The 22769-nt window shown below is 36.6% G+C and overlaps 2 protein-coding genes across 4 annotated transcripts in view; one reads left to right on the top strand and one right to left on the bottom strand.

Moving 5' to 3' along the window:
• The first annotated feature begins 6647 nt into the window (after positions 1-6647).
• On the top strand, positions 6648-10106 carry cd40lg (CD40 ligand). 2 transcript variants are annotated; one of them, XM_066649994.1, is made up of 4 exons: positions 6648-6885; positions 8212-8332; positions 8416-8487; positions 9027-10106. In XM_066649994.1, exons 1-4 carry the CDS (start codon positions 6697-6699, stop codon positions 9422-9424), a joined length of 780 nt encoding a protein of 259 aa, XP_066506091.1. In that variant the 5' UTR covers positions 6648-6696; the 3' UTR covers positions 9425-10106. The 2 variants fall into 2 exon arrangements, with proteins under 2 accessions (XP_066506091.1, XP_066506090.1); XM_066649993.1 differs by having other exon boundaries at positions 8209-8332.
• A 1510-nt stretch (positions 10107-11616) lies between these two features.
• arhgef6 (Rac/Cdc42 guanine nucleotide exchange factor (GEF) 6) overlaps positions 11617-22769 on the bottom strand; it is a 39709-nt gene continuing 28556 nt past the window's right edge. The window contains exons 13-22 of one of the 2 annotated variants that reach the window (XM_066648923.1): positions 22296-22382; positions 21697-21778; positions 21254-21363; positions 19477-19659; positions 18812-18832; positions 16407-16500; positions 16129-16215; positions 15904-16000; positions 15586-15640; positions 11617-15499 (exon numbers count right to left, since the gene is read on the bottom strand). In XM_066648923.1, the coding sequence (XP_066505020.1) occupies positions 15377-15499; positions 15586-15640; positions 15904-16000; positions 16129-16215; positions 16407-16500; positions 18812-18832; positions 19477-19659; positions 21254-21363; positions 21697-21778; positions 22296-22382 (939 nt within the window). In that variant the 3' untranslated portion in view covers positions 11617-15376. The remainder of the gene's footprint in view (positions 15500-15585; positions 15641-15903; positions 16001-16128; positions 16216-16406; positions 16501-18811; positions 18833-19476; positions 19660-21253; positions 21364-21696; positions 21779-22295; positions 22383-22769) is intronic. The other variant, XM_066648924.1, reaches the window with a different exon arrangement.

Below are 22769 nucleotides of genomic sequence, written 5' to 3'. Positions count from 1 at the left end.
GAGGGCATTAGGCTCAAAAATCATGGTGTGTTAGAAGAAGACATACAACAGGGTTACATTACAGAATGCAGCAAAATCATTATCTAAAAGTTTATAATGAGTTCCAGGCTCTTGCTTAGCTCTATGAAGCTTGCCACTGTATCAAAACATAATGGACTCATTAGCCAGTATCACTCTACTGGTGTCTATTGAAATATATTGCCTTTGTGTGTCTTCACTATAGCCTTCACTTCTCATGAGTGCAGTGTAGCATGAAGCTAATATGTAGCACAAAACCTTGAACACTTTCTCCCCTCACTTTTAAACAAGCTGTCTGGCCTTTCGTTTACTGTGACCTAAACTTCTGCCGTCCTGTTTTGACTGTGATAACTAACAGTGGATATCACTTTAGAGTCATTAAATGTACATGAAGCATGGTTTAATCCTTAGAATACATATTACAATACAACTACAGGTTTATATTGAACAAGTCCATTCAGTATTGAGTATCTCATATAAAATACTAAATACTTATCATTATGATAGGACAGTTTACAATTATATAACAATCCTTAAACACTCCTGACTTAATAATGAGTGTTAATGCATGTTCCAGTATGAACATATATTTACAGTGTTAATTGTTATAGTAATGAATAGAACATGAATTCTTGATGTAACTGCAGTAATGGTAAAATGGTACCTAATGCATAAGGCTGCTTTAGAATGGTTTTATTAACACTGCTGCTCTAATTCTGATACACAAAGCCCACTTCTAGAATATGTGAATAGCAGTAATATTTTTACACTCTGCAATACAATCAGAAACAGAATGGTATGATTCTTCCTAACACTAGTAGGAGCTCCTGCACACAGAGACTTACTCTACCTTGTGTTATTCTGGTGCCATTGTAGCACTGTCAGATTTTCCTTGTGGTGTATAAAAAAAAAGAAAAAAGAAAGAAAAAAAAAACAAAGAATTACTTACAAATGTGTACCATACACCTATTGCTTCTTGTTTTGTAAAATGTGTTATGCCCTTTATAATCTGCAGACTAAATGGATTGTAATAGTTTTTCCTATGCAGCAGCCAAATGATTGTCTTTCCATGACTTGTGATTTCACATTGACAAGTGTTACAAGCACTGATGTTCTGCTCTAGGATTAAAAAGGTATAAAACCATATTATATATGTAAATATATTGTTATATCAGGTAGAATGTATGCAGTCATTGTGCCATCAAACGATTTTCAGCATTAGAGAAACATCCCTGTTTTTGTGTGTGTGTGTGTGTGTGTGTGTGTTTTAAATTGATTTACTTTATTATTACTTTCTTTTTTGTGTAACAAACACTGTATGGCTGACTTAAATAATGTAATTATTTGTTTAGTTGGCACTGGTTCTTTATTTAGTTTTTATCTTTATGTTATTTCATCTTAGAGAATCTTTGCTAACGAGTAGAATTGGCAATGACTAAAATTGGGGAGAAAAATATCATAAAAATAAAGGTCAGAAAGACATTCACTGAGTCATTCTCCCAACTCCGCATTTCCAGAACATTTGTCACTTCTTAAAAGTCACTGGGCCTTGACACAATGTGGAATACACTTTGCAATCAATCCGATTAGTTTGGAAACTATTGCTGCAACACCACAAGGTGCCTGCCTTTCATAACTCAGCCCTCGCATCTAGTGAGGCTTTGAGAGAAACCTCTAGGCGGGGGTGGACATGAGCATCTGTAATTCTCGCAAAAATGCAGACGTAGCGTTTACAGTAGCAGAATGAAGCTGGCACTGAGAAACATCACACACTTTCTGGCCCCTCTGACCCTGTTGGTGCGAGATGTCATTTACAGAAAGTAGGGTCAAAAAGTCATTCAGAAACTTCTGAGTGACATCTAGAAAAGAAAAAAACCCCAGAAACTACAAAGGGGCCCCAAAAAGTAAACACGAGTTTACTTTTGCAAAGATATCTGAATTGTTCACTCTGAGAAATTGGTCTTATTCACTGCTTCTCACAACCTCACTTTAGCTTTCAAACACCCATTTTCAGTGTTGTAGTAGTGTAGAGTAGCCCTATATCAATATGTCCTTTTCCTAACCACAGCAAGTTATCATTCATATACACTACTGATAATAAGTGAATTCAGCATCCAAAGGGGGCATGTGTTGCTGAAACAGGTGTCTGATTTCACACAAACATCTTGTATAATGTCCATAGTAGAATTTCTCAGATATAACAGAATGCTCTAAGGTCACTCTAAGGTCAATCCACCAACATGGGGATGTGAAACACTGGATCTGCTCTCTCTGGAGAGTTGGAGCTCCATCCAATTTGTGATCCAGTGCTAATCTTTAATCTACTCTTCTTGTTGAATGCAATCAAATCCTCAAAGCATTGTTTCAACATTTAGTGTAAAACTTTCCCTGTAGCGACTGATTCTACATAAATGTGGGACAAACTGTCTATTAATGGCTTTCTTTTTAAAGTGTAATTAATTGTACATTTATACAAGATAGATAGATAGATAGATAGATAGATCATTTGAAATATGATTTTGCTACATCGTCTGTATTAACCTTCTTGACTTTCTTTGTACAACGTTGGTGCCTTGTTTTCATTCGATGTACTGTAGTTTCAACCAGGGATTCGAAAGAGTATCAAAGACCACCACAGAGAGGTTAAAATGAGGTTGCGTACTGGCACACTTACACCATTTATCATCTCTGTGTATGACCACAGAACCTTCCTAACAAGGCCAAACAAAACAAGGGCACTCTTCCATGTCTTGCTCTTATGTCCTTTCTTCTATGAACATCCATAAGAATCACACTGGGATGTTACTGATCCACCAGTAAATTAAGCAATTAAAGAGTTATATATAATTAAAAAAGAAGCATGTTTGCTGACAGCAGTAATTAACTGAACTAATGTGGCAAAGAGACCTTGCAGGCTGTCACAAACCACAAAAAAACAAACTAGATTTATGTTACAGATACATGCACTAATCACCAAACATTATGACCACTTCCTGCACTCACTGCCCATTCTCAGCACTGCAATGACATGATCCTAATGTGGCTGTGATGTGGTAGTGTGGGTTGAACTGGTACAAGTAGGTTGGACAACGTAGAGCTGCTGGAGTTTGTAAACCCCTCAGTGTCACTGCTGGACAGAGAAAAGTCAACCAACCAAACATATGCAGTCAACAGTTTATTTTCAGCAGCAACCAGTAACAAGACTAAAGGAAGAACAACACTGTGCAGCAAAAGATGAGCCTCTGTCTCTGACTTTACAGCTACAAGGTGACCCAAGATGTAGGTGTGTCTAATAGAGTGGACAGTGAGTGAACACTGTGTTTGTAGAAGTGCTACTGTACATCAGTGGAGCTAAGAGATGGGATGGAGAGTGTAGAAGTATTGAGGTGGTCATAATATTATAAACCTGGTCCAGTGTTTCAGTCTGCCATGGCTTAACTCCAGCTTCCATTATCTTTAAGATTTGACATGTATCATTCTACAAAATTCAGCCTTAGAGGCTGACTACGTTTTCTGCTTTTCACAAATCAAATAATGCCACTTACACATTTAGACACAAAACCACACTCCACATATAAGATGTGAAGTCTATTACCATTTTCTGTATAAGTTTCATGGTTTCACATCCTTTCAGACAGAGAGTGATGAACTGTATTCTCATATGATTACCATATGAGCAATGCCAAGAACATGTACGCCAATCAGGCAAACACTAAAAATATCTCCAACAGCCCTGCTGTGTCATTTGCCATGTTATAAAAAAGGAGAAATGGCAGATTTGTTTTTGAACAATGAAAATAAATAAATAAATAAAACTTTCTTTTCCTTATGTAAGTGGATCATTTTATTTTAAGATCTAATTTTTTTTTCCAATGTCTAAACTGGCAAGGCAGCTGAGGTATATTTGGGTAGCTGCTAGTTTGAATGCTACAGATTTATTGAAGAGCAATATTACATCAGAGACACATTTGGATATAGTTCTTAGCTGGAGAACATGGCTGCTGTCAGTGGAAGAGAAAATTCATCTTCTGATGACAACATATGAACTGACAACTTATAAACACCTACAATAAATACAAACACACACACATGCACGCACATAAATAAATTACTTCCTATACATTTTTTAGGTGGATCTTGGCATCCGATATGGTCTGCCTGATGGGAACTGCTCACATTGTGTTTAATATATACACTACAATTTCTTCAATGCCTTTTTTTTAAAAATACAATCTCTACAGAATATCTATATCAAATCAAATTTATTTTTATAGTGCTTTTTACAACTGATGTCACAAAGCAGCTTCACAGAATTCCAGTAAGACAAAGATTTGACATGAAATGTAAAAAAATTTAAAAAACCCCAAGTGAGCAAGGCCAGGGGCGACAGTGGAAAGGAAAACTCCCCCAGCTGAGGAAGAACCCTTGGGAGGAAGCAAGGCTCACAAGGGGTGACCCATCCTCCTCTGGTCAATCTACTGGTGATAATAGTAAGTAGTCCGTGAGAACTTCAGTGTAGGGGCAGCTTCAAGGCACTTGGTGGTTGCTGGAGCGTGGGCAGCTGGTCTGAAGCGTGGAGGAGGATCTCGACAGTCATCCATCAGTGTCCTGATGGACAGGAGGGCAGTCGTTTACTCTGAAAAATGTAAAGGGATGGAATTAGTTTTGAACTGTTTGGTGTTTGTAAAGCAGAAAATGTGAACATTTCCAGAGTGTGGCTAATGACTCCGGCAGATCTGACTATGACAGCTTTAACTAAAAGGAGAGAACCAGAAGGTTATATATAGTACATCTATAGTACATCTTTGACTTCTGATCTACCGCTTTCCGGTAGCACTTTAGAATAAGACTATACTTATAAAAGTTTATAACTAGTTTACCTTCTGTTTATTAATGATTATTAATTATGTTGTAAATGCTTTAACACTACAACGGCCAGGATTCCATAACTACGAGAACCACACCATGGTCATTTTGACCCGTGTAATATTTGCATGATGAAATCATGCAATAGAAATACATAAATAAATTAATTTTATTAGAATGGGTCATAAAATGTCAGAAAGACTAAAATAAATTGTATTAGTCATTATTTATTTATTGATTATATTTATTATGCAGTGCTAGTTAGTATACTATTGCAGTATATATGATGTTTTACTTCATATATAGATTTACTGTGAAATAAAAACTAACAACAAAAATCTTTTAAAAATGACTTGCAAATATAAAGAACAATAAAACTTAAATATGGTTTACACAACAAGCTGAAAGCTTTTTTATTTACAAAATGCCTAAATGGTGGAGTGGCGCACTGCTTATGTATTCTTTGCTTCCATGTGATTCGCATAAAGTAATTCACTTTCTTTTGTAGCTAATTCAACAGCGCAAAGTTTTACAGGATGCTTTCTTTCAGAGGTAAACTGTAGCCACGTTGTCAAGGCAACGACTGACGTGCTGGAAGAGCAATAAAAAAAACAGCTGGCTTGGGGACACGAGATCTTTCGTAATGTAAACGGTCAAAATGACCTGGTCTTTCTAGGTTTATGTGCTCAGAACACTTTTGTGATTTGTAATATTAATTTCAAAACAATGTTAGACTAAAATATGCTCGAATATAAGTAAAGTCACAGCTCTTTGGACATGGGGGGTTTATTATGTGAAAGTTATTATATTTCAAAAATTCATAAAGGTCAAAATGGCTGTCTCTTCCTTTCACTATAAGACCAAAAAAGGTAACTGTTTCCCTTTTTATCTCTGTTATAAATGATTATTAATGACTTTTAAGGTGTTTACAACCTAAGTAAAAGCCATTTATTAAGCAGATTTTAAACCATTTATAAACTTTAAATTAAAGTTTGTTCTTATATTAAAGTGGTACCAGATTCCCATTATTCTCGCAGCTCATATTCCCAAACCAAACGCAAAAAACCTAAACACAGCCTGGCTTTGGTGTAGTTTTCAGTTGAACATGTGCTTCCTTTTATTCCTGAGAATGAAAATGAATAAATAGTACCGATTACAAAATATATGAAGTAATGGGCGATCTCAGTATTGCTTAAAAATTTAAGATGTTAGTAGAGCCTTTCTCCTCTACTGTGTGGTTTGACACATATAAAGAGCAACAGGTGCTTTTTACTGAATCTGAGAAGGCATCATTCTTGACCACATGGCTTTTTAAAGAAGCTCTTCTTTTGCTTCCTCTGTGACAAAAATAGGGGCATACAATTTGTGTGTATATGCGTGTGTAGATGTGTGTTTGTGTGTGTATATGGGTGGCCTGCTTTCCTGTGGTTAACTGTCCAAAACAAGTTATCAGCAAAATAAAAAAAAAAACTAAAAGCATGAATTTTCTAAGCAACACTGCAGCATTCTGAGTAAAATATATGTTCCATATTGATGTTGTCAGATTCCAATATACCTACCAGGCACAAGCAAATGTCAAAACATTCACGAAAACATTCCACAGAGTAAGCTCAGAGGGATGACATAAAGGCAGAAGTTAGTGTGAATAATCCAATTTTTTTGGTATGTAGACTTGTCATAGCCCTCAGAAGAGCTTTCAGGAAGTGTCTCTCAGCAGAAGTGTGTCTCTGCTGGAGGCAGATCTTCAGACCAGTCCAGGTGGAGGTGGTGTTCACATCTCTTTCTCTTTCTCTCTCACTGTCTCTCTTCATCATGATCAACACCTTCCACAGCAGCTTCAACACGCCGCCTGTCCCTCCACCAATCCCTCCACGCCATGGTCACCGGGGCTCAGCACTGGCCAAAAACACACCGCTGGTCAAATTTCTGTCTGTGATGTTGCTGCTACTGATGATACTGACATTCGGAGGGTTCGTCTACCTATTCTACAGACTCGGCCTGGTAAGAGCACATGGATCTGATGGTTACATTGAGGTTGTGGACCCAAAAAAAAGAGAGATAGAGAACATGTGTGAAAGAAATTTGATGTGTAGATTTTTCTAAAAATTAAGATTGGTTTGTGTGTTTTTTTTTTATCTCAAAAAAAGGCCTTAAAAAAAGATACAGTAAAATGAGATATAAAAGACATTACCACACGTCATTTTAAACCAATCCTACTCATTTAAAATTAATTATTATTTTATTATATATATATATATCTCCTAAAAAAATAGAACTTAATTTAATAGTTGGATGTTCTAGGAAACACCAATAAATGGACTTTGGACCTACACTGTTTGCAAAAATTGTTCTAAATTTGTATATAACGTGAACAATTTCTGGTGCTATATGAAAGCAATTTTAGTAAATTGGTATACAACATTATTTTACATTACATTACATAACAATTTACCCTGAAAAACACAGTCTTTATATAAAAGACTATGACTGTTTTTAAGGGTGATATTTTTAGTTCTTTTTAATAGTGATTTACAGTGTTAGGAATTCATTCTTAAGTCCTCTAAACAAAATTACATTAAACCTGCTAGCGTATCTGTACCACCACAGCAACAAGGAAATGTAACCACGACTGTGATCTATGAACATTCATGGGTTGATTCAAACTCCTATATTTTTTTAAATAATAAAACTACACATCTGTAATTTAACACATCAGCCGAGCAAGAAAGCAGCGTGTTTTGTCTGGGCTTCGTTTTGGCTTGTGTGGTTTTGTGAGCAAGAGGCTTCTCGACATCAAAGGAGAAAAAAAAAACCCTGACAAGGAGTTATTCATTGAGCTGAGAAACAGAGGAACTCGCTGCTTAGCGTTGTGCAGTATTTCAGATATTTCTAAGAATAAAACACTGCCACTGCTCGAGGAAATAGTATAGTTTTTGTTAATTGTTTATGAGCCATTTACATCTGTTTGGTTTTTATAGTTAATATGATTGAAAATAACCCCCCATATTTAGCCATGGCACTTTTGAATGAGTTATGATTATATATAATATTTACTCCTTCAAGTAATATATTAAAAGTTTAAACAAACTCTGTGTGGTTTAAACAGATGTTTGTACGTTTATCACATTTTACGTTTATCCCTAACAACTTCTCCATGTAGATCAAAGGGGAAAGGCTTGCTGAATATCAGTGCTTTATACACATTTATTAATTCTCCATTCCAGACAGATGCTCTTTATTAAATGTTTTTTATGAAACATACAAAGTGCAAAATATTTTATTATTTTTCATATGGTGAACGAGTCCCTTTTCCTTTGTCAACAGCAGACACAGAATGGCTACACTCAACTTCAACAATGTGATAGAAGTGACCTCAGACCCGATGAAGTGGAGTACTGCAAGAAACTGATGAAAAACAACAAGGCTGGTATAGGACAGGAAGGAAGAGGTAGGTGTTTATCATGTGTCACCTCTGAGTAAAATGACCATTGTGGGTCTGAGCTGACCATTGCCTCATTTCTTTTCTTACAGCAGCCTTTTTAACTGGAAGACTCTCCTTCACACCACTGGCCCAGCTCATCCTTAAGTGGGAATCTACTAAATGTAAGGCCAAGCCCTCAGTCATTTCTAGTTTATCCGGATACAGTAAATACACTCTTAAAACCAAGGTTCCACAAAATGCTATGAGAAAAATCACTTATTCTTATTGTAAAATAAATTCAGATTTTAAACATTTCTCTACATGATGCACTGATGGTAACAAAACCAAACAAAAAATATTATACAAGATAACATAAAAGACCTTGATGATAAACGATTGCAAATAACATGAGGGCTAGTGACAAGCTAACAGAGCACAACTGTTCTACACAGACAATAGGAGTTAGAAAAGAATATTTAAAAAGAACTGAATTTAAGAGCAAAGTACCTTGTATGTAAGACACAATGGAGTACTGTTATTCCTCCATGTAAACTGGTAAATGGCAAATGCATAATGCTTACTCTTTTTTTGCTCTGTTGTTTGTCATGTATGAAACAAAGAAACATTTCTGAACATTGTTCTTCAGTTGTGTGCTAAAAGAAAACAAAAAAACCTTCCAAAACCAAACCAATTAACTCTAGTCTTATGGTTTTCTCCTCAGCGGATGACCACTCAGACACCCTGCTCTGGAATACAGGCCACTCTCTGCTGAAGGATATCAGTGTTAACAGCCATGGGATCATAACCATTAAATACCCTGGATATTATTTCATCTACTCCCAGGTCTCTTTCTCTAAAGGACACGTGAAGGTCCCACTGGGGCAAGCTCTATGGACCCAGAAAACGAAAAAGGACACAACGCAGAAACAGGGCTGGGAGAAAATGCTCATGGCCTTCTGCAGTTTGCCCCAGAACAGCGGAGTGCCTGATTTATGCACTGCCTCGCTTTTCGGAGTGTTCGAACTAGAGGAAAATCAGCAGCTCTTGGTTAATGTAACTGGCAAAGACTTGGTGAATGCAGAGTCCAGCACTTTTGGATTGTTCAGATTACAGGACTAAGCCCGTTTCAGTAGACTGGACCGGGACGGTGAAGTAGTAGCACGAAAGACTGGATACACTCCAGAAATGAATGAGCCTTACTGAGTACACATGGATAATCATGAGCAGATACTGTCCTCGCAGCCTTGAAAAGGAGGATGGAATTTCCCCTGCGAAAAAAAACCAAACAACCAAAAAAATCTTCCTTTGACAGCACACCTCCGTGAAACTCAAAGGAAATCCTGAGATGTCTTAAATTTTTGGATATTGGGGTGGGGGCAAAATAAACAACAGAAACGATGGCAAAAAATTTCCATGGGAAAATAAAATCAGCAATTATGATTTGGCATGAATAATCACGTTTATAGGTTCATCATATTTATATGTTTTGTGTTTAAATAATTTATTTATGTGGAATATGTAATATACTATAATACATTATTGTCTATTTATTAAGGGAAACTCCAGGCAGAGTGATGTAGGCTAGTTCAGTCTCACCTCAAGTTATTCTCAAGTTATAACTTGATTAATCTTGATTAAGCCAGTCTTGAAAAAAGGGAAGTGACACTACGTTTGATGGAAGCCTGGTTTCCACAGAATAGGTCTGCACTTAAAAAGACCATCTTAAACACTTTGTCAAAAAATGTTTTGACCGACAACAAACAGTTGCTAAAATCAGGTGGTGTCACAGTAAACCTTTATATCACAGGTGGCTATATATATATATATATTTGGAATTTCCTTTGTTGAGAACCTGTATTTATGCTATTTGTATTAAAAATGGTAAAAAAAAATAATTCAGTACATACTTTCAGTGTTTTCTATTATTAGTGGTTTGTGGGAGAATAAGTTTGTTTCATTAGCATAAAACTCGAGCTTCCTGTCATGCCTCCACAAATCATATACAGCACAATCTCAAACTCTTAGCTATGACAAACACTTTTTTTTTTTTTACATGTCTGAGAAACCACAGAAATTGCATGCTCCTCCTCCCCCAAGTTTCCAGAGAGATACACTGTGCATTCGTTTACTGCACTTTTCTCAACAATTTTTCAGTGGGTGAGAAAAGTCATGATCTGACCTTCTCTTTTTACAACACACTTTCTACAATCTGTTCCACTCTTAAAAAAAAAATGCTGGTTTTCACAGTCATGCATAAGCCCTTGCATTTCCTATTTTTTTTTTATTTAAACTGGACATATCCACTACCATTTACTCTCTGCCAAAACGTAATGACAAACAGACCTAGAAAAATGCCCTAAAATGTGTTCAAATTAAACCATGTTAGATTGGCATTAAAAAAAAATCAGGTGGTTTTTTTCTGGAGGTTTTGTTCAGTGACAATATATGGCAAAAATAAATCCAGGAGTTGGCGATTAACATAATGAGAGTCTGAATACTGTAAAGTAAAAAGAAAAACCCCCATTGGTAACGCTTAAGTAATGATTTAAACTGGACAAACATACATCAGAAGATAAACACCCACCTAACTCACTCACAGAAGTTTCCAGTTAACACAGAACCCACCATTACATAATTTTTTTAAAACTACATTTCATCCAACAGTACTAAAATGGAAAGAGTGAGTGTGATCACGAAGGGACACACTTCTACTCTGCTTTTACAGGAAGCTTTCGAGTGCTTACACACCTTCCATTTTGTCATTTGTTCGCTCTTCATTTCACTTTAACTTTTCCTTTGTGTTTACAAGAACACAACCCCCCCCCCATCACATTGTATTTTGACAGTTGCCACTTGACACCTTCCATTTAAAACTATTTATTTATTCTTTTAAGTAATGTGTAATTGAGTGCTCACATGTTTCCTTCTGGTTTCTAGAGATGAGAAAATGTCAAATGTGGGAGGAAAAGAACACTGAAGAAATAAATAAAACGAAAACAAAAAATAAGCAAAAGGCTTGGTACGGAGTCTTTGACACATCCAAGCCACTAGGTATCGGTATACTAGATGTATCATAGCATGACAAAGAGAGATTGCTTGTTTAATGCTATGCTTGGGTAATTGGAAATAACATGGAATCAAGAGGGGCTTCCATGCCAATTGTTCTTTTAACTTTTGGTATTGGTGAAGGTTTATGTCCAAAGGTGACAGTGAAGTTCACAAGAAAAAGCCAGGGATGTTATTTATATATTTTTATTAAAACAGTTCCTTATTGTAATGAAGGCAAAAGAAAACAAACAAACAAAAATCCCCAAACAAACAAATAAGCAGTAACTATATATAAAAAAAACAAAATAATATTAACAATAATAATAATAATAATAATAATAATAAAAACACAGATGGGACAATGTACAGGGTGAGTGAAATGTTGAAGGACACACTTTTATCTGAATACCCCAGCAAGTAATGGGTGGGTGGGCTATATTTAAGGCCATGTCCAGAGCATGGCCGCCATCTTGAAAGCCGCCATGTTGGATCAAGGGCAAGTTTTTCCAATTGGAAGGTGCTCATGTATCATGTTGAAGAAATAAAAGGGTGTCCTGCGACTTTTCACTCACCTGGTAGAATTGCATAGAACACCATTTCCATAATAATAATAATAACAACAATAATAATAATGAAAAACAAAATTAAAAGAATGAAAGAAAAAAATAACAAATTAAAAGTGGTCTGCAGACATGGGCACGTAAAAAATAAAACAGATTAACATTCATTCTAAAACAAGCAAAAATTTCTGCAAGTGCTACAGATAAGTCTGAAAAATCCCAGACTTTTACACCACAGACAATGTGTAAATCCTCCAAGTTGAACAACTGGTATGTTATTATACTGCATCAAAACAATAAGACATTAATCAGTCCTTCAAATGGAGAAATAAAATATAATACATACATTTGCAAATGTACCAAAAATCTGAAAAAAAAAAAAAAATTAAAATTAAAATAAACAAGACCATTTACAACAGCCAAATTGGTAAAACACAGAACGTCCTAAAAGCAGCCCTGGGTGGAGCTAACCACTCTGTATTAATATGAAAAACAGTTATAGTGATGGGATTTTTAAATAATATTTAAGACTACCCAAACAACACAACTTATGACAAGCAGAATTTAAGTGAACGACTGATTTCGTTTCCTTTTTTTAAGGATACATTATATGATCAAAAGTTTGTGGACACCTCATAAGGTGCACCACGTGTGGACACAAGCATTCAATCATGCACACACAGCTTTTATACTCTTAGCCAAAGAAGGGTATGAAATGAAACAGGACGTTCTGAAGCAACTGGACATGAGCCACCATAATCAGTGTCAACAGGAGGGTAGAGGGGCGCAACTGCACTCTGGGGAGTGAGAAAGCTCCTCCCAATCCCTTGAGGAAAAGTTAGAGCATTGTCAGACATCAGTACCTGACCTTACCAATGCTCTTATGGATGAATACAATCAGTTAATCACAAGAAAAATTTCAAAAGCATTTTCACGAGAGCAGCGGCGAAGGGAACACGCGACCGATCAAGAACCTTGATTGGAGAAGAAATGTTGGATCAGCAGGTGTCCACATACTTTTGGTCATATAGTGTCTATCAGATCACAGCACTGCATTAACAGCATAGGTTAATGTACAATTTGGAGCACATTCTAATGCCTGTCTAGTGAAACTAAGGTATGGCGATGGCTCCTCAAATGCACAGCAGTAATAACAGTAAACCAGTCTTCTATTGCATTGAATACTCATTGGTTTTCATAAGGCTCAAATTTAGAATCTCTTCCCTTTTTTATGTTGCTGCTTTAGGTCGTTGCTTTCATTTCAATATTACACCCTCCCACTGTACTCTTTTGAACTAGGCAAAGGAAGAGTGTGGAAACAATCCTGCATTATCGTTTCCTTATGCTTGAACAGCACCAGCCATATATCTATAAAACCTCAACCCTTGTCGTCTAGTTATTTCATCAAAATGTGCATTCCAATAACAGGAGAGCAATAAACACTGTACATTTACAATTACTCACATAGCTGATCAAATATAAGGTTGATCAGGCAATAATTCAAGCACACATACACACCACACACGTGTGACAGTGTACCAGTGAAGTACAATATATAATAGTCTTAATTATCACATTAAGGCTCCACACCTCACTTACGCTCCTGATGTGGGCAAAACTCTTATTATTCATTAAAAAGTTTTCTTCTTACAGAATAGTCCAGGGTTTTTTTTTTCCAACCTCTCTGACGCATTTGTATCATACACATTCATGTTTGAGAATACTGATGTAATGATCATATCCAAATCACATTGACAGTATTATTATTATCATTATAACCGTCTGAAAAGTAAATATCCCCTCTGGATAGATATATGACAATTTCACTGGTATTTCAAATGGATTACCCACAACCCATTGGCATCAACCGATGTGAACATGAAAAATACTGGAAAGTGGCAATATATATACGATTTTTGTTTTTAAAATTAATAACGTCTGTTTATAAAAGAAGTCATAGGTCTGGCTTCAGTTACAAGTGTATTCATAAATTCTCTAAGTGAAGGTGAAACCCAAAATCACGACAGTGGTGACTGACTACAGATGCAGCAGATAAAGAAAAGTTTGAAAATACTGAAAAATTCCTCCAAAAAAGAGCCTTGCTTTCCTTTAAGGCTGAGAGTCTGCCTCTAAAACAGTCAGGTATATGTATGTCAGGTGTAAAGGCAGAAACCCACAGCAAGAGAAGTCCTCTGAGGGACCCAGGTACCAAATATACACGTACGACACAGGACAAATCGGGAGAAAAATAAATATTTTTAAAACCTCAGAAGGTTAACTTTACCTCAATATGAAACCTATATATTTTTTTGACACAATCGCTATAATATACTGTATATAAGTATATATGATATACGTACATTATATGCTGTATGTTATTAGGCTTTTAATCTTGGCTATGATATTTCTATTACTACTGCTTTGCTGGTGGCTTTGCACCCGCCTGACAATCCATCCATCAGAGAAGATTATCTATAAATGGTATAGAAATACTGTACAGTAAATTGTAAGATTGTAACAGACAGTTTAAGTAAATATATTCCATGGCCTATATAATACATGCGCTATGCCGACATAACGTACATGGTACAGCTTGGAGCTAAGAAAAAAAAAATGTCAAGGTAATTTCAAGATGGCAACCAGGGCATCTCATGTCTTATGTGCAACAAAAAACATTATACAGGGTCCATATTCCTTATACAGAGCATAAATGCTTCATCAGCAGACAGATTTCGCTACTGTAGTTTATGAACATATTGTAACAGAAATAAAAGGCTTGAGAAGTTGTCCTCGTGGATTGAAGACATCAGCCACTGTAATGACGGTACTGTCGTGTATAAAGGTAAATGGCCATCGTGCTTCTGTACTGAAACTGGGTTTCTCTGGTTCAGTTCTCTGGTAAAGTGAATCTCGTCTATTGCACCTTTCCCCTGATGGAGGGGGTTGGGCACGTCTTCCTTTTTCAAAAGCAGGAAAAGCCATACAGTAAATTTGATCACAGTCGTACAGCATGTTGAGTTTTCATAGGGTGGAAAAACACATCCAATAAAAGGTGAACAGTCCATTACAGTGCTTTTCTGAGTCATATGAGGTGTTCCAAGCTACCAACCTTTTCCACTTCTACAGCAAACTCTTGGCTTTACATAGTCTTTCTGTTGCATCCATGTCTGAGACACTTTCTTGCAGACTTGCATCACAGCACGCTTCACAAGTACCAAACACACACACACACAGCATGGCCCTCTTGAGCACAGACCCCATCTCTTAACACAGTCAGACCCTTAGCGAGAAATACTGAAAGATACAGTTTTCTTAAAATTGCTTTACACACCACCGAATGACTTTCTAAACATACACACAGCTCACACACACACACAAACGCATATATATATATATATATCTAGCAACCCACCCACACATACACACACTCACAGAGAAGGGGAAAGCGCTCAGAAAATGTTACTTAGTGGCCTCCATCTTCCCACGCGCAATCGTTCTTCTGCTTCGCCAGCTTCCTAACCACACGCTCCAGATCTTTGCGGGACTTCTGCTCCTCCTCCAGACACTGCTTCATCCACTTGTTCTCCTGCAACCATGTCAATAAACACTGTGTACAAGCGCCTAATTAAACACATTGCTGATGATTAGCTGAAGGGTAGCTAATGATTTTACCTTCTTTAACTCATGGACCTCATCTTTTAATGCGTAAACGGCATCAACAAGGCTTCTGCAAGTGACAGAATGGTGAGTGAATCTCTTTTCTTTACACAGAAAACAACAGCAACAACAACCCCCCAATTATCAGAAAGGCAATAGAGGCACAATTACAACCCTGCTCCAAACTATTACATCTACAAAATAAAAATAATGCATTTGAATGAATGTTGCTGGAATGGATATATATTAATATGTAATAATGAGAGTTATCAATCTTGCTGGGCATTTATAAATGCATTTAAAATGCTTTTTCTTTTCAGCAGCTGAACCTACTTCTCCTCAATGATGGTCTGACCATTGCTCTTCATCTCCACAATAATTTTCTCCTCTTCTGGTAAAAGGACCTGAGGGACACCCTCCTTCCGGACAGCTGTTTGGGTGTAGATACACATTAGCACAACACTACATGTCGTCTAATTTTCTCATACTTGCTTATGCCAATAATTACAGCATATGATCCCTTAACTCAACGACTCTGCTGGATGAGAAAGAAAATACCTGTTGTGGTCTGGTGTAAACTGGCTCCAGTGCAGTAGGCCTCGATTACCTTCAGAATCTGGGCATCTTCTTCCAGTGCTGCGGTACCTTATAAAACACAAAACCACAACATACATTTGAAACTCACTGCACCCAAACTGCAGTGGAAACTGTCGGCCTAATAAAGAGCTTGCTAACAAGATGCGCTAATTTTTCCAGCCTCAACAAGAGGCTTTGCTTCCTCCATATATTTTAATTCTAGACTGAAAAAAAACGATCAAACATTCCATTTAACCTACTTTTTCTCAGCAAAAACTCATCATCTGATGGTTTTCTCTCCGTCTTTCTCTTTGGCAGGAACTTCTTGATGGGTTTAGGGCTTTTGCTGGTGTCCTGGAGAAACGGGTGAATTTGCCAACGTGAGAGTAATCAGAAGCACAGCACACCCCATATTCACACATGTACACCTTGTTTATTTCAAAGCTCCACTGGAATTTTTATTTATATATTTATACATATTTGCTCCTAATTGCTTCCCTGCACCAAAAAATAAACAACAAAAACAGCTTCCTGAGAGAAAAAGCCTAAAACCTGCACATTCACTCTGCAAAACCAGCTCTGCAAGGCAAAGCTCAAGGCGTAGCCCCACACACACAATAGATGCACACCTTTTGAAATGCATTTTTATTACATGGTTATTAATTACGTTACCTTAAAAGTAATTAGTAATCCTTTGTAACACAGAGACAGCAAGTGCAACAGTGACCTCCCTTATGTCTAACACTGAAAGTGTTAGAAAACTTTAATGTACACACTATAATAAGATTAATATATAAAAACACACTGTAGGTGGTTAACTCATTAATGGTTGTATATGTGCTAAAGCTGCGTAATGCGGTGAGATCTGAGGTTTACCAATGTAAATGAATGTTTGTTCACTATTTGGCAAACAACAGGTCACTGTTGCCCGTTGCACTGTGTGTTATAACTGATTATTAATGACAATTAACATATTAAAAACATAATTAATAACTATTACCAAACAGAATTTAATGATATATAAACGTTTATAAGTGCAGTCTTATTCCTATTCAGCATGTAAACTTCTAACAGCAATTTAAATACTAATGGGCAGAATCTATTACTTCACATGTGACATCAACATTTTTAGAGCTTGTCTGAAATGTACCAGTATGTTATGAATACAAACAAGTCACAATTTACAACACAAATACTGTCTAACAAATACTTTAGCTCAGTACAATTTGTTTTTCTTTTACAGCTACTGCAAGCTTCTTATTTTTAAGAATATAGTTTCCCTGGCTGCACTGATACAACAACCTGAAATTTCCCACAGGTTAGCTGCCTTTGACACAGACAATCAAAGAAAATCAGACAAAAACGTGGAGTGGACGACACATAAGCCAGACACAAATTTTATAGATTTTGCAAAAGGTCAATAACAAGCAATGCCGATTATGCAAAGTCAAAATACACAGGATAAAGAGTTAGTTTTTTTCCCCCCCAAAAATAGATACATCTTAAACTAAGATATTCCTGTGAGAAAATTGGCAAACATCTTTGCTCTAATGAACTTTTTGTTTTCTTTGTGATTACGAGTATTAAATATCTGTATTTGTATCGATTATCTTCACATGAGCAGGGAAAGGAAGGGGCTTATGCTTTATGCTATTGTGACATTCAAATGACTGGGCTTGTTTTTCCCCGAAGTCACTTATAAATTCTAGAATTTAAAAAGTTCGTCATTTGTTCTGTTAGTGTTAGTGGTGCAAATGCAAATTACTGGGGAATATTTACTTATCAGAGTGAAATAAATCAGTGCAGTTTTAATATGCATGTTACTTATGCAAGTCATGAGGGCTAGAAGCTGCTAGTAAATACATTCAACCTTAATCCTAGTTTATACTTCAACCCACATTCGGATTATAATGAATAACTGATCCAAACATGTATCTATCAGAAATGAGCAGCAAAATCAAAGTACTCAGCCCCAACTATGTATACTGATTGTTGCAACAAGCAGCTTTTCAAATTTTCAATGTTTTCTAAGTTACAAAGCTATGAGAATGTATGTGAAACTCAAGCAAGCACTTTGTAAATGTGCTTTTTAAAATATTTTGTTGAAAATCCACAAAACCAAACAAAATGAATGGAATTCTGCTGAAAATGCCTTTCTGAGGAACATTTATCAACAAGGAAATGCATTCAATTTAATACCGTATTCTCCTTTTAATTAATATATTTGGTTTGAGAACAGATGTATTCATGTAGAGAAGTTCCGTGCAGCAGCAAAACAAGCATTTCATTAGTGACTGAAATCCTTCAAGAAAAGGTTGGGAGAGAAGCAAATGCATTCCTCTGTAAAGAGAGAGCTGGGTTCAAGAAGACTATGCAGGCCACTGATCAGTGAGAGGACGAGGGAGGACACAAGACAAATGAATAAACAGGAAATGAGTGGCTTAGAGGAGAGAGAAAGAGAGAGAGAGAGAGAGAGAGAGAGAGAGAATGTGAAAGTGGTGAAAGTATAAGAAAGAAGCTAAAGAGATACAAAAGAGGCAGTATTAAAGAGAAAAACAGAGCTGCAATAGAAGATCTAGCCAGGCGCACAAGAAACTGACATACACATACACACAAACAATATCAAAACGCACACACAATCACACACAAACTGGTCTACTCTTACCTTCATGATATAAGACATCCTCTAAAGAAGCAGGGAATGGAGAGAGAGAAAGGGGATGAGAAAATGTATGAGAAATATGGATGTGTCTGACAGGATCATGATGGAGAGAACAGTGAAAGATGAACATTTCAGCGTGCCCTTGTCCTGTCAGAGATATAGAAGTATATGCATGCATTTCTTAAACTCAGATAAGCGAAATAAATAAAAAATAAAAAAATTAATTACTTAATAATAATAATTAATAAATAAAAAAATTAAAAAGGAAAAAAAAAAAAAGGCCAGGCTGAGGAACTGGTCAAGAGCTTTGTAAAGCCTTGCAAAAACCACATGGTCTGTTTGTTCTAGTGAACAGCTTTTCTCGGATTTCACATAAACATTCACAGACAATAAACATAAGCTCACAGAGCTCACAAAATTACAGCCTCATCAGCTTATTTATTTGGTGCATCAGACCACTACTGAAACTTGTGGGGACTGGTATGGTCATGATTGCATGGTAAGATACTGCGGTAAATGTATTCTTGAAAACCAGATCAGTAATTTAGACGCTTCCACTCAGGACCCCCAAGCTTACATTACGCTCCCACTAAACCACGACAAGTCTGACTCACTGTTTTCCAGGTGTTTACTAAAGGGTGTGAATTATATTACGAAAGGGTGCCTACCTCTTTGTAGCCCAGAGCAGCTGAGGGCTTGAGAGGGGGTGCTGGTCTCAGGCAGCTCAAAGACCATGGCTTGGTGATCTTGGGGGGCTCCAGAGGGCCTCGGCTGCCCAATGCTGTGCCAAACTGCAGGTGGCTCTGGTGGGATGGAGTCCCGATGGTGCTCATAGATTTTCCTTCAACATTCTGGCAGTTAGGATACAAGTAGAACAGGAATGCTTAAGTAGTAGTTTTATAATTTATACATTATTTTGCCAATTTTCACGTTCCACCCATTTTCTAACCCCACCCCGTATCATGCATAAAGCCACCAAACTGGAAAGGTGACAGTGAAATTGCCAGTTCTTTTTGAACTGCAAATAATACAATGCCACTGGATAACTCAACATTATTCGAAGAATGAACCATTAAGATCTGTTTTGTTATCCAATACAAACCCAGTTCCAAAATAAGTTGGGACACTGTGCAAAACGTAAAAAAATAAATAAATAAATAAATTTAAATAACTTTCCTTATATTTAACTGTCCTCATTGAAGTTGATGCCAGCAGCACGTTAAAAAAAACTGTTATGTGATTATTACAGCATTTCAGCTGCTCAACAGCTCAAATTTCTGTTACAGAGTTTTTGTTTTGTAATGCACCAGTTCTTTTCAGTGGGTGACAGGTCTGGATTAGTTTGGCTCCCAGACTCTTTTATGCTGTTGTAATCCATGTAGAATGTGAATTGGCCTTGTCTTACAGGAATCAACAAGGCCTTCTCCAAAAAAAAAGATGTCTGGATGCAACAAGTTGCTCCAATTCATGACCTCCAAGTTGCCCATACCATGTGCACTAATACCCCCTCATACCATCATAGGTATTTTTAACTGCGTGTTTATAACAAGCTGGATGACCCCATTCTTCTTTAGCCTTAAGGAAGCATAAAATCCAAAAGAATTTCACATTTTAATTTGCCACACCACAGGAGACATTTCCACTTTCATAAGTCCATCTTAAATAAGCTTCTTTTGATAAGTGTTTATGAGCCTATGTAGTGATGAAGCGATTACTGATTTTGGGCCTTGTCCCTTGTGTATAGGAAGTTCTCAGAATTCCCTGAACCTTGTAATGATATTATGTGCTGTACATGATGAAATCCTCAGGTTCTTTACTGTTTTGAGAAACATTATCATTTAATTATTTCATTGTTTGCCCACACAGACTTTCACAGAATGGTGAACCCCTCCCCATCCTTATTTCTAAAGAACTCTGCCTCAATGTGATCCTCTTTTTAAAGCCAATCATTACACTGACCTGTTGCCAAGTAACATGTGTTTTTTTCTTTTGTAACATTACACAACTTTACCAGTCTTTTGATCCCTGACCCAACTTATTTGGAATGTGCTGCTGATTTTAAATTTATAAAATAACAATACCATTTTCCAATATCAAAATTTGAAAGATTGTCTTTGTTCAAGTAAAAATCTTAGAAAACGGAGTTATAGATGTTGGTTAGCCTTGTGCTTGTGATAACGGGAGAGGGAGGGCATCCTATCTAAAGTGTGACACCTATTGTGCTTTAATTGCTAAATGTAATTGGGATTTTCCCCTGTAAAAAAATATTGGAACTTGGAAAAATAAAATAAAATAAAATAAACTGCAAACTGAAAGTCATATTTAAAAGACACAATATAAAAGTAATATTATAACTGCCATAATGTAATATCCCACAGTTATAGCTCTAACATAAGTTTCTTGTTGTCTAATGCATGATGAGACCTTGTCTGAATTAAAGATCACCTTAATGCTGGTTCCAACTGGACTTCCACATTTGACATGCAGATGCTCCAGCCATTCCTGAAGCTCCTGGGAACTAGTACAGAAAACTGTGACGCGGTCAACCATCCCCCCTAAAAACAATGACAAAGCAACTCATCATTCATCAGATTGAGTACTGCTACAGTGCCTAAAAAATCTTGAATGAAGTGTCTTTACATTCCACCTGTGCCTCCAAAACAATGTTGTAATCTTCAACTGAACAATACAGTTGTTCGTCTGTTGAACTGCTGATATTGCAAAGCCACTGAACTAAAAGGATAAATGACTAACTCAACAGTGTGTGACACGTTACTCTGAATCAACAGTGAAAAAATCTATTTTTATTTCCACAGAAAGGACAACCTTCCTCTTTCAGTATTGAAAAGCCCATATATATATATATATTAATATAAATTAAAACAAACCTGAAATCTCAAACGCATAATGACCCAACTCTGAATCATCCAGCAGCTTAGTCACTGTGATCCCAGAGAGTTGAAGACGGCCCTAAAAATAGATTAGAGAAGACCCAAAAGGAGGTTCACATAAATGGACAACATTACATGAGAATTTCTCCATGTATTAAATCTCCAGCATCGTAGATAACACCACGGCCAAGGTTTGATCCCATGTTCAGATTGGAATATCACTGTATAATGTTCAAAGTCCTTGAACAAGAAGTCCTTGCACTACACCTATTCATATCGATTTTTAAATGTCAGATTAAAAATCAGTTTCATATTAAAATTATAACCAATAATCCCAAGGGTAGCCACTATTAATGGGAACGTCATTCAAAACCCACAAATTGCTAGCCTAATGCAGGGGTGCCCAAATGCATCATGCAGTTTAGCCAATCACTCCCAATTTAAATAATTTGAATCAGCCTTTTCCCACATGAAAATAATTAAGTCTAAATATCACTCCACACTCACTGATGATTTCTTGGAATATCACTTGAGAACTGGACCAATAAAACAAAACACGGTTGTGGAAATGAAATGACAGGTGTAATTGGACTTACCTGGTAGATAAAGCCACTCATTCGTGGACTGGCTGATAACATCACAAGCACGTTGGGAAACAGCATGAAGTACCGCTCCTCCTTGTCCTATAACCCACAGACATACACACATAATTAATACATTCAGTGTTCAAACACATTCATAAGAATGATCATGGATGATAACACAGGGAACCAAGCACATTCCTTTTTAAAACATAGATGCAGACGCATACACTTTTGGAACAAACACAAAAAACACAAGCACAAAAATGCCCACACACAGATTTTTGTGTCTATACATAGTGGTAAAATGAAAGCTACAGCAAACTGCCATCAGCCGCTAGTGATCAACAAACATCATACCTGACATTTAGTAAACCAAGCCCTATTTCAGCTAAGCAAAGAGAAAAAGAGAGAGGGAATTTGTTTAAAATGTGTTGAAAGGTGACTTAATGAGGACAAAATGCATTTTTTCCCTTAAAGGTTAGTTTC

This window comes from Hoplias malabaricus, chromosome 17, assembly GCF_029633855.1.
Source record: "Hoplias malabaricus isolate fHopMal1 chromosome 17, fHopMal1.hap1, whole genome shotgun sequence".
NCBI lineage: Eukaryota > Metazoa > Chordata > Actinopteri > Characiformes > Erythrinidae > Hoplias > Hoplias malabaricus.
The sequence above is the reverse complement of the archived record's forward strand: the minus strand, read 5'-3'. Positions and strand labels throughout refer to the sequence as shown.